The sequence below is a fragment of the Salvelinus alpinus genome, chromosome 7, assembly GCF_045679555.1.
Source record: "Salvelinus alpinus chromosome 7, SLU_Salpinus.1, whole genome shotgun sequence".
NCBI classification, from domain to species: domain Eukaryota; kingdom Metazoa; phylum Chordata; class Actinopteri; order Salmoniformes; family Salmonidae; genus Salvelinus; species Salvelinus alpinus.
This window is the reverse complement of record NC_092092.1, coordinates 37,781,729-37,797,158: the sequence shown is the minus strand read 5'-3', so window position 1 is coordinate 37,797,158 and position 15,430 is coordinate 37,781,729. Positions and strand designations below refer to the sequence as shown.

Here is a 15,430-nt window from a genome sequence, read left to right as displayed (position 1 = left end):
TTCGGATGATGTGAAGGTGGACCAGGGATGAGAGCACACCACACCACACGCCTGGTGTGTCTGTTGGCAGACATTCTGTTTTTTTTACCTCCTTGGTGTGAGAAACAGAGTGTAAGATCTTGTAACTTGATAAACATACATTATTCCTTTTAATCATCCCTCTCACTTACAGTAGCAGCCTGAGTGTGGGGACTATTGATATGAAAAAAATATGAGGAGTTAACCCTTTATGGTACATTGTCATTACATTTTAGTCATTTAGCAGACACTCTTATCCAGAGCGACTTACAGTTAGTGCATTTATCTTAAGATAGCTAGGTGGGACAACTACATATCACAGGCATAGTAAGTACATTTTCCTCAATAAAGTAGTTATCACCAAAGTAGGAAAATAAAATACAAAAATATAATACAAAAATTACATTACTGCTTCAGCAATTAGTCAGACATGCAAATGTTATGGATGGCATATATTGATAAACTTACATTTCCACCGAGACTGTTATGTTGTTGGAAAATAACCTTGTGTTTCTGGTTTGTCAGGGTGGTGTGACCACAGGCCTGCGTCATGGCGGTGTCTTCATCAAAAGCCTAGTCTGTGGAGGGGCTGCTGAGCAAGATGGCCGCATCCAGTCAGGTGCAGTATAATCCTGAACAAGCTATATTATGTTACAGTGAAGCACCTGGAATAATAATGACACTAGGAGAGCATTACACTGGATTATTGCTGCACAAATTGAATTTACACTGAACAAAAATATAAACACAAAATGTAAAGTGTTGGTCACCTGTTTCATGAGCTGATCTTTTTTTTTAAATACATACGCACAAAAAGGGTATTTCTCTCCAATTTTGTGCACCAATTTGTTTACATCCCTGTTCGTGAGCATTTCTCCTTTGCCAAAATAATCTATCCACCTGACAGGTGTGGCATATCAAGAAGTTGATTAAACATCACGATCATTACACAGGTGCACCTTGTGCTGGGGACACTAAAAAGACACTCTAAAATGTGCAAGTTTTTCTCACAACACAATGCCACAGATGTCTCAAGTATTGAGGGAGAGTGCAATTGGTATGCTGACTGCAGGAATGTCCACCAGAGCTGTTGCCAGAGAATTTAATGTTAATTTCTCTACCATAAGCCACCTCCAACGTCGTTTTAGAGAATTTGGCAGTGCGTCCAACCGGCCTCACAACTGCAGACCACATGTATGGCATCGAGTGGGCGAGTGGTTTGCTGATGTCAATGTTGTGAACAGAGTTCCCTATGGTGGCGGTGGGGTTATGGTATGGGCAGGCATAAGCTACGGACAAAGAACACAATTGCATTTTATCGATGGCAATTTGAATGCACAGAGATACCGTGACAAGATCCAGAGGCCCATTTTTTGTAAGGTATCATTGACCAACAGTAACATATCTGTATTCCCAGTCATGTGAAATCCATAGATTATGGCCTAGTTAATTTATTTCAATTGACTGATTTCCTCAAATTAACTGTAACTCAGTAAAATCTTTGAAATTGTTGCATGTTGCGTTTATATTTTTGTTCAGTATAGATTAGAGCAAGAGGATGAATCACAAGTGTGTGTGCATGTGTTTGTGCACATCTAACAGGTGACAGACTGCTGGAAGTGGATGGCATCAGGTTTCAAGGGTTCACACATCAGCAGGCTGTGGAATGTCTGGCGAAAACAGGAGAGGTAAAGGAACATCAATATCTCAGCTGCAACCAAGACAGGGCAACACCATCAAAGCTTTGCTTCTGCATTGGCCTTCAACTGAACTGTAAACACTAACATTTTAACATGTGTTCTGATTATGTGCCATTTTGTCTTACGCAATGTGTATGTATATTGTAACAAAATGGTGACTGTCCAGTTGGTCCAGGCATGCACATACTGTTCCGTGTCTTGACGGCAGCCAGCTCAGTAGAGTTTCCCTCGGAGGCGTTGGAAGGTCTTTGTAAGCCTGAAGTGGACGTCCCCCACCAACCCATGGACAGCTCTGAGGGCATGGGCACGCATAGAACAAGGCTTCAGCCGCTGCCACACCACAGAGTTGTGTGTTGGTTCCCTCCATCTTCGAAACAGCAACCCATATGAATGGCAAGGTTGTCTGACTGTGAATAGTAGGCCTTGGCTTTGGAGCACAGAGGTGAGACTCTGTCTCCAACCAGCCCTGAACAGTTGCCAATATCGGGTCACCTTCCTGCTCCCTCTTCAGGTCTTGGTCATTCCAGGTCTCCAGGGTACTGGGATCCTGTCTGCTGCCTGAATTTCCACCACTGTGGGCAGGAGACCATCTTTTTGTTTCAAGTGTGGGCAGTGCATGCAGTCTTCCTCTTCACACGGCCGGAAAGACAATGCATCAGCGTTTGTGTGGAGACGACCAGCCCGGTGCTGCATCTGGTATTCTCACTCCTGTAGCTCTTCGGTCCAATGAGTCACCTAGACCTGTGGCTCTTGGAAGTTGATGAGCCCGGTGATTGAGGCTTGGTCAGTACAAAGGAGGAACTGGGTCCCGTAGAGGTAGAGTTGACCACAGCCAACAACTCTCACCGGGTGACACAGTAGTTAAGCTCGGCACGGTTGAGGTTCCGACTGTAGAAGGCCACCACCTGTTACCCATCCAGCCCCTCCTACAAAAGAACAGCCTCAATGCCCACATACCTTGCATCTTTGTCCATGATGAATGGGTGCTGGACGTTGGGGTATCCCAGGACTGGAGCCTTGGTAAGGGCCTCCCGCAGTTCAGCGAATGCAGCAGCGCAGTTCTCATCCCAGTTGAACCGCTGGTCCTTGTTTGTAAGGCGGTGTAGAGGGCTGGCTACTGTTGTAAAGTCATTGATGAACCTCTGGTAGTAATAAGCTAGGCCAACAAAGCTTCTCAACTCCAGTGCTGAACCGACACCACCTTGGCTGGGTCAGTTGCGACTCAGTCTGCCCCAATGACTTGGCTTAGGAACTTGACCTACCGCTGAAGGTGACACTTCTTGGGGTGGAGCTCGAATCCTGCCTGCCGGATGGCAAGTGGAACCTCACGCAGATTCGCCAGAGTCTGGTAGACCACACACTTGTTGCGGGGGATTGTGGCCAGCATTTGCTCCATAAGACGCTTGAAGGTTGGCGGAGCATTGCAGAGCCCAAAGGGTATCACGGTAAACTGCCACAGTCCTTGTCCAATCGAGAAGGCGGTCTTTGGCCTGGCTTCAAGGACAAGCTCCACTTGCCAATAACTGCTGCGGAGATCAAGGGAACTGAACCACAGTGACCCTGTGATGGGGAGGGGATAGGAATCCTTCCTGGTCACATAGTTCAGCTGCCTGTAGTCTGCACCAAAGCGCTATGAGCCATCCTTCTTGACAAGGACTACAGGGGCTGTTGGATAGCTTGATGAAGGGGCCACTGTGTCTGGAAGAACAACAGGCGGAATAAGGTATATAGTGGAACCGGTGTCAATCAACACCTGGCAGGCCTCACTGCTGATGCTGCATGGAAAGTAGAGGCCCTGCGTCTGACCCAAACAACCAACTTGATGTTCCGCTCAACAAGGGGTCAGGGGACTGGGATGATGCTCCCCTCATTTCATCACCCCCCCTGGCGTTTTCCGTCGACTCAGGGGCGGGCAAGGGATGAGGTGGGGTGGCGAGCGATGTGGCCTTTCTGTCCACAGCGGAAACAGATCATCTCAGGCTGGCGTTGACCTCTCTAAGTGGACCGTCGTAGAGTCCACTGCCGGTGCGCCTCATTGGCTTTGCAGACCACCTCATCTGAGTCACTCTTGGTCTCCACCTCAGTTTCTACCCACAGTGTCCTTGGGATAACCCAACTCTTTGTGCTCAAGATGTTTTCCACTCTTTCTGCTTCTTCCTGTGGCCTTAGACAGTGTGGCAGGGGGAGCCAGGCGAACATGCTGTTGGAGCCTTCCAGAGGAAGGCATGTAAGGCCTGTTTCTTCTGATCAGCAGTGGCAAACTGGGGGTAGCCTTGTCTGGCGTAATAACGAATATCTGTAGAGCTGAGGTCTAGTAGGGCCTGTAAGGCCTGGGAAAAGCTGCACAGCCATTTCCTCTTCAGCCCAACCATTTTGCCACGCAGCTAGCTGAAACTGGGCTAGTTAGGGTTCCCAAAACTCCACTCCCCTGTAGCGGGCCACCTTCAGTGTCCGGGTGGGCATCTCCATTCCTTGGACCACCACCATCTGGTCCACGTCTGTCTCCATGTCACTGTGCAGGACAACGAGACACCGCACCTTCCTCCAGGTGGCACTATGGGGTGTGGTGAAGCAGAAAACCTCCACTGGCTTGGAGCAGGCTGTCCAGGTATGAGCCCTCCGGTGTAGGATCCGTGGGCAACTTGTCTGTTCCTCCCAGGCTCCGCTCATCCTCCTTCCATGTGGGTGGGGTGCGGGGGGGACACTTCCCGCTGAGGCTCAGCTCCTTGAGCAGAGTGCTCAGCTTCTCCTCTTCTTCTTGCCCAGTCGTCTTCGCCAGCTGCTTCACTGTGTCATCCATCTTGTCAAGGCTTGGGTGTATAGCAATCCCACTTCTGACACCAATGTAACAAATGCAGTAGCCCCGACCGGTACTCGAACCCAGGTACAGCAGCTGTCAAGCCAACATCTTAACTGTTACGCCAAGAGGTTCGAACCTCCTGACGAGGTCGCTAGGTGTTAACCTCTCTGGTATAAGTGGGACGGTAGCATCCCACCTCGACAACAGCCAGTGAAATTGCAGGGCGCCAAATTCAAAACAACAGAAATCCCATAATTAAAATTCCTCAAACATACAAGTTTCGTACACCATTTTAAAGATAAACCTCTTGTAAATCCAACCACAGTGTCCGATTTCAAAAAGGCTTTACGGAGAAAGCACACCATGCGATTATGTTAGGTCAGCGCCTAGTCACAGAAAACCATACAGCCATTTTCCAGCCAAGGAGAGGGCTCACAAAAGTCAGAAATAGCAATTAAATGAATCACTAACCTTTGATGATCTTTATCAGATGGCACTCACTGGACTTCATGTTACACAATAAATGTGTGTTTTGTTCGATAAAGTTAATCTTTATGTCCAAAAACCTCAGTTGAAATTGGCGCGTTATGTACAGTAATCATTGTCTCAAACAAACATCCGGTGAAAATGCAGAGAGCCACATCAAATTACAGAAATACTCATCATAAACATTGATGAAAGATACAAGTGTTTAACATACGATTAAAGATAAACTTCTCCTTAATGCAACCGCTGTGTCAGATTTCAAAAAGGCTTTTCGGCGAAAGCACAGCACGCGATTATGTTAGGTCAGCGCCTAGCCACAAAAACCATACAGCCATTTTCCAACCAAGGAGAGGTGTCACAAAAGTCAGAAATAGCTTTAAAATGAATCACTTACCTTTGATGATCTTCATCTGGTGGCACTCCCAGGTCTCCATGTTAGACAATAAATGTTTGTTTTGTTTGATAATGTCCCTCTTTATGTCCAAAAACCTCCGTTTTGTTGGTGCGTTTAGTTCAGAAATCCAAAGGCACAATGCGCGCTCTCAACATCAAGACGAAAAGTCAAAAAAGTACAATAAAAGTTAGTAGAAACATGTCAAACGATGTTTAAAATCAATTCTCAGGTTGTTTCTGTCATTAATAATCAATAATATTTCAACCGGACAAAAGCTTCGTCAATAGAAAAGGAGAAACAAGATCACGCGCATGACTCTTGTCTGGAAATTTCACACTGTCCACTCATTGAAAGTGCTGTATCTCCCAAATTTTTCAGAGTAAAAGCCTGAAACAATGCCTAAAGACTGGCCATATGTAGAGGAAGCCATAGAGATTGTGAACTGGGTCCTAAGTCTTTGTATGGTGGATAGGCTTTCAATGGGAAAACGGCCTTTCAAATAATTGTACTTCCTGGTTGGATTTTCCTCAGGTTTTCGCCTGCCATATCAGTTCTGTTATACTCACATACATAATTTTAACGGTTTTGGAAACTTTAGTGTTTTCTATCCAAATCTACTAATTATATGCATATCCTAGCTTCTGGGCCTGAGTAGCAGGCAGTTTAATTTGGGCACGCTTTTCATCCAAAATTCCGAATGCTGCCCCCTACCCTAGTTAAGGTCTCTACAAGGTCAAGACGAATAAGAAGCATTTGTGACAGCCCATCCCAACGGGGGCTTATGTCGGAAAAATCGGACTCAAATGGTATATCTGTGATTGGAAGAAGCATGGGGAAATTATGCTGCTTTAAACATTTATAAACTTGTTTTCCCAGTTAGGAGACAAGTAGGAGAGAATGACTTTGAAAAATTTTGTTGAGTGCGAGAGAGCTATTCTTTGTTTACACCCATTCAGCATCGTTCACACCCTCTTAAGCCATAGACCCACCCATCTCTTTAAGAATTCACATTTAAATGCATAGCAAGCAGTTAGCATGGTCAATCATGGCTAGCCAGGAAGGATCCTGTCTTTATCCCTGTATAGCTCAGTGCTTTCTCCTTGGCTTAACTAGGCTCATAATTTAACATTTGTATTCATATTTACTTACCACATATACGTTTGAAATGAAGGCACATGAAAGTTCATCAGCCCCCGTTGGGCTGGCGTGTCACATTGTTTGTCTTCATTTAACCCTTTCCTGTCCTAGGTGGTGACCATGGTCTTGGAGAGGGAGAACATGGCCCTGCCCAGGGTGTCTCCGAGCCCAGACACAGGGCGCAGTCTCCTGGGGCGCAGCCTGTCCCCTCGGAGTGCCCACTTGGACATCACCCAGATGAGGAACAACAGCTGCCCCGCCATCATCACCCCCTTCTTCGTCAGGCCCAAGGACTACAGTTTTGTGTCTGACAGTAAGGGAAATATCATTGACGAGGAAGCTTTAGTGTAAGGATAACACTGGTGCTTCGAGGGATTGACCTCTGAAGCAAGGTTATCATTGTCCATGAGTTTACACTGGGTGACGTTGCATGATTTCTAATCCGTCCTTTAGAGCAGGGTTTCCCAAACTCAGTCCTGGATCCACCGTCCAAGCCTCCAAGGTGAACTCTGACACACTTCAATGCCCTAACCCCTCCACCCTACAGATAACACTCTGGAGGTGACCTTGAAGAAGAGCCAGAATGGCTTGGGCTTCAGCTTCCTGGTCCCTGAGCTCAACCCCTCAAAAGGAGACTCAAGCAGTAGTCTTGTCCGGATCAAGAAGCTTTTCCTTGGCCAGCCAGCGGAGGAGAGTGGGCGGATCCAGGAGGGAGACGTCATCCTGGCAGTCAATGGAGAACCGCTGAAGGGATTGTCCTACCAGGTAAATATTGACGTAGACCGGTGTGTCATAATACGACATTACAATTGTAGCTACAACTGTGAGTTAGAATACTGTGGGTGGGTTTGTATTAATCTGAGCATAGGAAGACTGATAATTGTGACAATTTAGTGTGAGATAGAGGGGTTTTGTTTCACTCAATGTGATTGGTTTATTCAATAGCTCTTTATCACCATTATCTCTGATCATTATCTTGCATTATGACCATTTATCTTCTGATGAAAATATATATGTGTTACATCAAGCCAATTGGGAGACAATAACTTGGTTAATAACATTCAATCGTATTGTGGTGAATCCAAGAGTACTTAGATTCAGTGTACCTCATTAACACACGGATGGGATTAATAAGTGAAGATCTAAGAACGTGCAGTGTACAGTGGCCAGCTCTTTAGTCCATCTCTGGTCTATCTTTCCCATAATGACTTAATTGCCTGGCTGTAGATGACAGTGAGTGACTGTTCTCTCTATGGCCTGTAGAGGGTGGTAATGCTGCTGAGAGGCTCTCCTCCTGAAGTCCGGTTGTCTCTGTGCCGTCCTGCTCCAGGTAAATACACATCCGGACAGGGCAGACAACATAATCCAATTAATATGTTTCTGCAATTTTTTGCGTTCATAAGAACATTTTTATCTTTCAATGCAGTTTTTATCGCATTATCAAATCATTTCTGGGTAACAATTTAGCTTACTGTGACTGTTTTTAATTAAAATGGTCAATAACAAACAGAAATTGATTTTTGTTGCAAAAAGCTCGTTCTCAAGCAAGAATTCTTTGTGATTGGTCTAACTTTTACAAAACGCCACCCATGCAAAAAAAGCTGAAATGTCAGGCAGTCTTTGCAAACAGCTCTTACCTAAAATGGGTATTGTCATCATTTTCACAATTTCACAGTATTATTCCAAACTCATAGTGTGGGAATATACAGGTAACTGCCAAAATAAAGGAAACACCAACATGAAGTGTCTTAATAGGGCGTTAGGCCACCATGAGCCAACACAGCGTCAATGCACCTTGGCATAGAATCTAAAAGTGTAGGGAACTCTACTGGAAGGACGTGACAACATTCCATAGTTTGGTGTTTTGTTGATGGTGTTGGAAAACGCTGTCTCGGGCACTGCTCCAGAATCTCCCATAAGTGTTCAATTGGGTTTAGATCTGGTGATTAAGACGGCCATAGCATATGGTTTACATCGTTTTCATGCTCATCAAACCATTCAGGGACCACTTGTGCCGTGTGGATGGGGGCATTGTCATCCTATGGGGGCTTAGCCATGGTAGCCAAAATAATGGCCGCACCAGCATTTTTATATACTGAACAAAAATATAAACGCAACATGCAACAATTTCAAGGATTTTACTGAGTTACAGTTCATAGAAGGAAATCAGTCAATTGAAGTAAATTCATTAAGCCCTAACCTATGGATTTCACATGACTGGGTATCGGCACAGCCATGGGTGGGCTATGGAGAGCATAGGCCCACCCACTTGGGAGCCAGGTCCACCCAGAGCCAATCAGAATACGTTTTTTTTCCCACAAAAGGGCTTATTACAGACAGAAATACTTCCCAGCCCCCCCCCCCCCCCCCCCCTCTCCTCAGACGATCCTACAAGTGAAAAATCTGGATGTGGAGGTCCTGGGCTGGCGTGGTAGCACGGGGTCTGCGGTTGTGAGGCTGGTTGGGCGTACTGCCAAATTCTCTAAAAACGACGTTGGAGGTGGCTTATGGTAGATAAATGAACATTCAATTATCTGGCAACAGCTCTGTTGTGCATTCCTGCAGTCAGCATGCCAATTGCACGCTCCCTCAAAACTTGAGACATCTGTGGCATTGTGTTGTGTGACAAAACTGCACATTTTAGTGGCATTTTGTTTCCCCCAGCACAAGTTGCACCTGTGTAATGATCATGCTGTTTAATCAGCTTCTTGATATGCCACACCTGTCAGGTGAAAAGAGGATCTTGGAAAAAATGCTCACTAACAGGGATATGCATACATTTGTGCCTACAATTTGAGAGAAATAAGCTTTTTGTGTTTAGGGAACATTTCTGGGATCTTTTATTTCAGCTCATGAAAAATGGGAGTAGCACTTTGCATGTTGTGTTTATATTTCTGTTCAGTATACATGACCCTAAGCATGATGGGATGTTAATTGCTTAATTAACTCAGGAACCACACCTGTGTGGAAGCACCTGCTTTCAATAAACTTTGTATTACAAAAAGTAATTGTTTCCATTATGTTGCCAGTTACCTGTATACAGTGCCTTCAGAAAATATTCAGACCCGTTGACTTTTTACACATTTTATTCAGTTACAGCCTTATTCTAAAATGGATTAAACAAAAACAAATCCTCTGCAATCTACCCACAATACCCCCATAACGACAATATTATACTTTTTCACATAAGTATTCAAACCATTTTCTATGAGACTCGAAATTGAGCTCAGGTGTATCCTGTTTCCATTGATTATGCTTAAGACATTTCTACAACTTGATTGGAGTCCACCTGTGGTAAATTCAATATATTGGACATTATTCTGAAAGGCACACACCTGTCTATATAAGGTCCCATAGTTGACAGTGCATGTCAGAGCAAGAACCAAGCCATGAGGTCGAAGGAATTTTCCGTAGAGCTCCGATACAGGATTGTGTCGAGGCACAGATCTGGGGAAGGGTACCCAAAAATATCTACAGCATTGAATATCCAAGAACACAGTGGCCTCCATCATTCTTAAATGGAAGAAGTTTGGAACCACCAAGACTTCCTAGAGCTGGCCGCCCTGCCAAACTGAGCAAACGGGGGAGAAGGGCCTTGGTCAGGGAGATGACCAAGAACTGATGGTCACTCTGACAGAGCTCTAGACTTCCTCTGTGGAAATGGGAGAACCTTCCGGAAGGACAACCATCTCTGCAGCAATCCACCAATCACGCCTTTATGGTAGAGTGGCCAGACGGAAGCCACTCCTCAGTAAAAGGCACATGACAGCCCGCTTGGAGTTTGCCAAAAGGCACCTAAAGGACTCTCAAACCATGAGAAACAAGATTCTCTGGTCTGATGAAACCAAGATAGAACTCTTTGGCCTGAATGTCAAGCGTCACGTCTGCAGGAAACCTGGCACTATCACTACGGTGAAGCATGGTGGTTGCAGCATCATGCTGTGGGAATGTTTTTCAGCAGCGGGGACTGGGAGACTAGTCAGGATCGAGGCAAAGATGAACGGTGCAAAGTACAGAGAGATCCTTGATGAAAACCTGCTCCAGAGCGCTCTGGACCTCAGACTGGGGTGAAGGTTCACCTTCCATCAACGACCCTAAGCACACAGTCAAGACAATGCAGGAGTGGCTTCTGGATAAGTCTCTGAATGTCCTTGAGTGTCCCAGCCAAAACCGGGACTTGAACCCGATCGAACATCTCAGGAGAGACCTGAAAATAGCTGTGCAACAACGCTCCCCATCCAACCCGATAGAGCTTGAGAGGATCTGCAGAGAAAAATGGGAGAAACTCCCCAAATACAGATGTGCCAAGCTTGTAGTGTCATACCCAAGAAGACTCGATGCTGTAATCGCTGCCAAAGGTGCTTCAACAAAGTACTGAGTAAAGGGTCTGAATACTTATGTAAATGTGATATTTATGTTTTTTATAAATTAGCAAAGAATTCTAAACCTGTTTTTGCTTTTTCATTATGGGGTTTTGGGTGAAGATTGATGAGGGGGGAAACAACAATTTAATCAAATTTGGAATAAGGCTGTAAGGTAACAAAATGTGGAAAAAGTCAAGGGGTCTGAATACTTTCCGAAGGCATTGTATACAGGAAAACACTGGAAACCCCTGTTTTTGACTGCGCTGCCTCTTTAATAAAGTTGCCTTTTTATTCCTTGGCTATAATATCAAACTGCATGTATTTTTTCTTCCTTTTCCTTCCATTTGTATCTCTTCCAAGGAATTCTGCCTCCCATTGAAACATTGCTTAGCACCTGAGTGATGTAACATCACAGTACGTGAGCACCAAAGGAAGTTATACAAGGGTTATACTTCTTGAGAGACAGACAGGAGATCAGCAGGACACGTGGAGATCTGTCCAGAGAAAAGAGCAGGACAGGTGGAGACGGTCAGTACCAGCACTGCAAGACATATCTCAAGATACCTCATAATGTCAGAGTCCGTTTAAAGACTGCAAAAATATGACCTGAATAATTGTGAAATTTGCATTTTCAGCATCACTGCATTCTATGAGTCAGAGGTGTTGCGTGAGTCCCCCGGCAGACAAGAACCAACTGTGTTAAGCAGGAGGCGCTGCTTAGGGCAACTCGTGAAGTGATGAAAATGATAATGATGGAAATCTCTTTTTATTTAGGTAAGTAGTAGTTAGTTCCTATCAAAATCAAATTTTATTTGTCACATGCGCCGAATACAACATGTGTAGACCTTACAGTGAAATGCTTACTTACAAGCCCTTAATCAACAATGCAGTTTTAAGAAAATAGAAAAATAACAAGTAGTTAAAGAGCAACAGTAAAACAACAGTAGTGAGGCTATATACAGGGGGTACCTGTGTATATATACAGTACCAGTCAAAAGTTTGGGGACACCTATTCATTCAAGGGTTTTTCTTTATTTTTACTATGTTTTACATTGTAGAATAATAGTGAAGACATCACAACTATGAAATAACACATATGGAATCATGTAGTAACCAAAAAAGTGTTTAAAAAATCAAAATAGATTACATTTTTTTGATTCTGTGAAGTAGCCACCCGTTGATGACAGCTTTGCACACTCTTGGCATTCTCTCAAGCAGTTTTACCTAGAATGCTTTTCCAACAGTCTTGAAGGAGTTCCCACATATGCTGAGCACTTGTTGGCTGCTTTTCCTTCACTCTGCTGTCCAACTCATCCCAAACCATCTCAATTGGGTTGAGGTCACTCCATCACTCTCCTTCTTGGTCAATAGGCCTTACACAGCCTGGGGGTGTGTTGGGTCATTGTCCTGTTGAAAAACAAATGATCGTCCCACTTAGCGCAAACCAGATGGTGTATCGCTACAGAATGCTGTGGTAGCCATGCTGGTTAAGTGTGCCTTGAACTCTAAATAAATCACTGACAGTGTCACCAGCAAAACACCCCCACACCATCACACCTCCTCCTCCATGTGGCAACTACACATGCAGAGATAATCCATTCACTTACTCTGTGTCTCACAAAGACACGGCGGTTGGAACCAAACATTTAAAATTTGGACTCATCAGACCAAAGGGCAGATTTCCATCGGTCTAATGTCCATTGCTTGTGTTTCTTGGCCCAAGCAAGTTTCTTGTTATTATTGGTGTCATTTAGTAGTGGTTTCTTTGTAGCAATTCAACCACGAAGGCCTGATTCACGCAGTCTCCTCTGGACAGTTGATGTTGAGATGTGCCTGTTACTTGAACTCTGTGAAGCATTTATTTGGGCTGCAATCTGAGGTGCAGTTAACTCTAATGAACTTATCCTCTGCAGCAGAGGTAACTCTGGGTCTTCCTTTCCTGTGGCGGTCCTCATGACAGCCAGTTTCATCATAGCGCCTGATGGTTTTTGCGACTGCACTTGAAGAAACGTTCAAAGTTCTTGAAATATTCCGCATTGACTGACCTTCATATCTTAAAGTAACAATGGACTGTCATTTCTCTTTGCTTATTTAAGCTGCTCTTGCCATAATATGGACTTGGTCTTTTACCAAATAGGGCTGTCTTCTGTATACCACCCCTACCTTGTCACAACACAACTGATTGGCTCAAATGCATTTAAATTAACTTTTAAAAAGGCACACCTATTCTTTTACATTTGTTCATGAAGCTGGTTGAGAGAACGCCAAGAGTGTGCAAAGCTTGTCATCAAGGCAAAGGGTGGCTACTTTGAGGATTCTCAAATATAAAAAACATTTTTTTGTTTAGCACTTTTTTTGGTTACTACATGATTCCATATGTTATTTCATAGTTTTGATGTCTTCACTATTATTCTACAATGTAGAAAATAGTTTAAAAAATAAAGAAAAAACCTTGAATGAGTAGGTGTGTCCAAACTTTTGACTGGTACTGTATATTCAAATCAAGTCAATGGCCTTTTCTCTTTTCCTCGATTATTTTGAGTACCAGGAGAGGCGAAACCCTTACAGAAAACCCACGTGTAGTTTCATGATATCATATGTTGCTTTACTTGTTGTCACATGTTATCACATTAGCTTCCCAAAAGATGAAAATGTGTTTTTGGAACACTTTGTGTTCACGTTAAATGAATGTGGTTTTTCCGTAAGGGAAGATGTGGTTGCACTGGGGCAGTGGAGTTCTACAGTGTTAACCACTGACAACAAGGAGAGCACTATTACACAAGCTCAAGGGAATTTATTAACCACAGTTTTGTGAACTGTATGTTTTTGCCTGATGCGGATTTGGTTTCACTTCTGTGTCAGTGGCACAGAAAGACAGACAGGATGTAACGCGTACAAAGATAGAAAGGGTACACGGTTGAAGCGCTATGGTCACATAGGGAGACCTGATTAAAGAAACAGTACTTAACCACAGTCCTGCTTTAAATAACACCTCAATGTTCTGTCCTGTACAGTTCAGTATATCCCCTAATAGTGTTTGTGAGTGGAGATCAGGTGAAGTCCTGTACTTAGGGCAATGCATCACATTCATTTCAGGTCAAACAGAACCGAGCTCTTACAGAGTGATCTCAGTCTTTCTCTGCCTGGTAGTACAACTACCAATTCACACGTGCAGTTAAAGCGTACTCGTTAAATGGATCTGAGATTTTAACATATGCACAGGGCTGCAGGACCTATACTGTTGCCCTCTTATCCTTCTGGACAATTTAACATTATATATTAACAGTATAGAATATAGCCTGTAGGATGATCTCATACAGAAGGCGCCACAAATGCAGTGCATAATCAAAGAAAAAGGTAAGAAATGTACTTATTATTTAACCCATGAAGGTATTGTCCACTGGGAGGCAGCATAGGGCTAAAAAGAATCCCCTTCCACAGTCGCTGTCCCTATATCATCCCTCCTGTGCCTCAAAGCCAGGTTGGTTGGAGAAAGTCTTCCAAATATTTCTCACTAAGAAGTAGTTTTGCCTATACGTGATGGTTAGGGGATACTTGATATCAAATATAGAGTTTTGGTTTGTGATTGATCTTTGCCTCTCTCTTTACAGACGGAGCTACCGAATGTAATCTGGTGCAAAGTGACGACACCCCCGGAAAGCACATGAAAACATCTGTAATAAACTTTACATCTGACTGATGATACATTCGTCGTTTTAATGAACTCCTACCTCTGTTTAGTCATAAACCTACTGTAGGATCACACTGATTCTGACATGGGGCCTTATAGCCACACTACATGATGTGAAGGCTACTCAGTGACATCCCCCTAAATTAGTAGCAACTCAACCATGTGGAGGTTTTGCTGTGACACAAGCGGAATGAACACACCTGTCAATGGGGCAAGAAATAGTGACATTCGATTCTGTTCTTGTTTCTGAATTCTACAGTCTTAAACTCTTCTAAATATCATCAGTGGTCTTGCCTTTGTGAGTGTGTTTTCGTAACTGGAGAACCCCCAAGTTAACCCACCAGGAGATACAGTGGCTTGCAAAAGTATTAACCCCCTTGGCATTTTTCCTATTTTGTTGCCTTACAACCTGGAATTAAAGTTGATTTTTGGAGGGTTTGTATCATTTGATTTACACTATGCCTACCACTTTGAAGATGCAAAATATTTTTTCTTGTGAAACAAACAAAGAAATAAGACAAAAAAACTGAACTTGAGCGTGCATAACTATTCACCCCCCCCAAAGTCAATAGTTTGTAGAGCCACCTTTTGCAGCAATTACAGCTGCAAGTCTCTTGGGGTATATCTCTATAAGCTTGGCATATCTAGCCACTGGGATTTTTGCCCATTCTTCAAGGCAATACTACTCCAGCTCCTTCAAGTCGGATGGGTTCCGCTGGTGTACAGCATTCTTTAAGTCATACCACAGATTCTCAATTGGATTGAGATCTGGGCTTTAACTAGGCCATTCCAAGACATTTAAATGTTTCCCCTTAAACCACTCGATTGTTGCTTTAACAG

The 15,430-nt window shown here is 43.9% G+C and overlaps 1 protein-coding gene across 1 annotated transcript in view; it reads left to right on the top strand.

Moving 5' to 3' along the window:
• Positions 1–14,981, top strand: part of frmpd2 (FERM and PDZ domain containing 2) — a 48,564-nt gene extending 33,583 nt beyond the window's left edge. Inside the window, exons 21-28 of the mRNA XM_071410183.1 lie at positions 544–637; positions 1,621–1,706; positions 6,647–6,848; positions 7,083–7,300; positions 7,799–7,865; positions 11,260–11,427; positions 11,535–11,673; positions 14,511–14,981. Coding sequence (XP_071266284.1) covers positions 544–637; positions 1,621–1,706; positions 6,647–6,848; positions 7,083–7,300; positions 7,799–7,865; positions 11,260–11,297 — 705 coding nt within the window. The 3' untranslated portion in view covers positions 11,298–11,427; positions 11,535–11,673; positions 14,511–14,981. The remainder of the gene's footprint in view (positions 1–543; positions 638–1,620; positions 1,707–6,646; positions 6,849–7,082; positions 7,301–7,798; positions 7,866–11,259; positions 11,428–11,534; positions 11,674–14,510) is intronic.
• Positions 14,982–15,430: the final 449 nt, after the last annotated feature.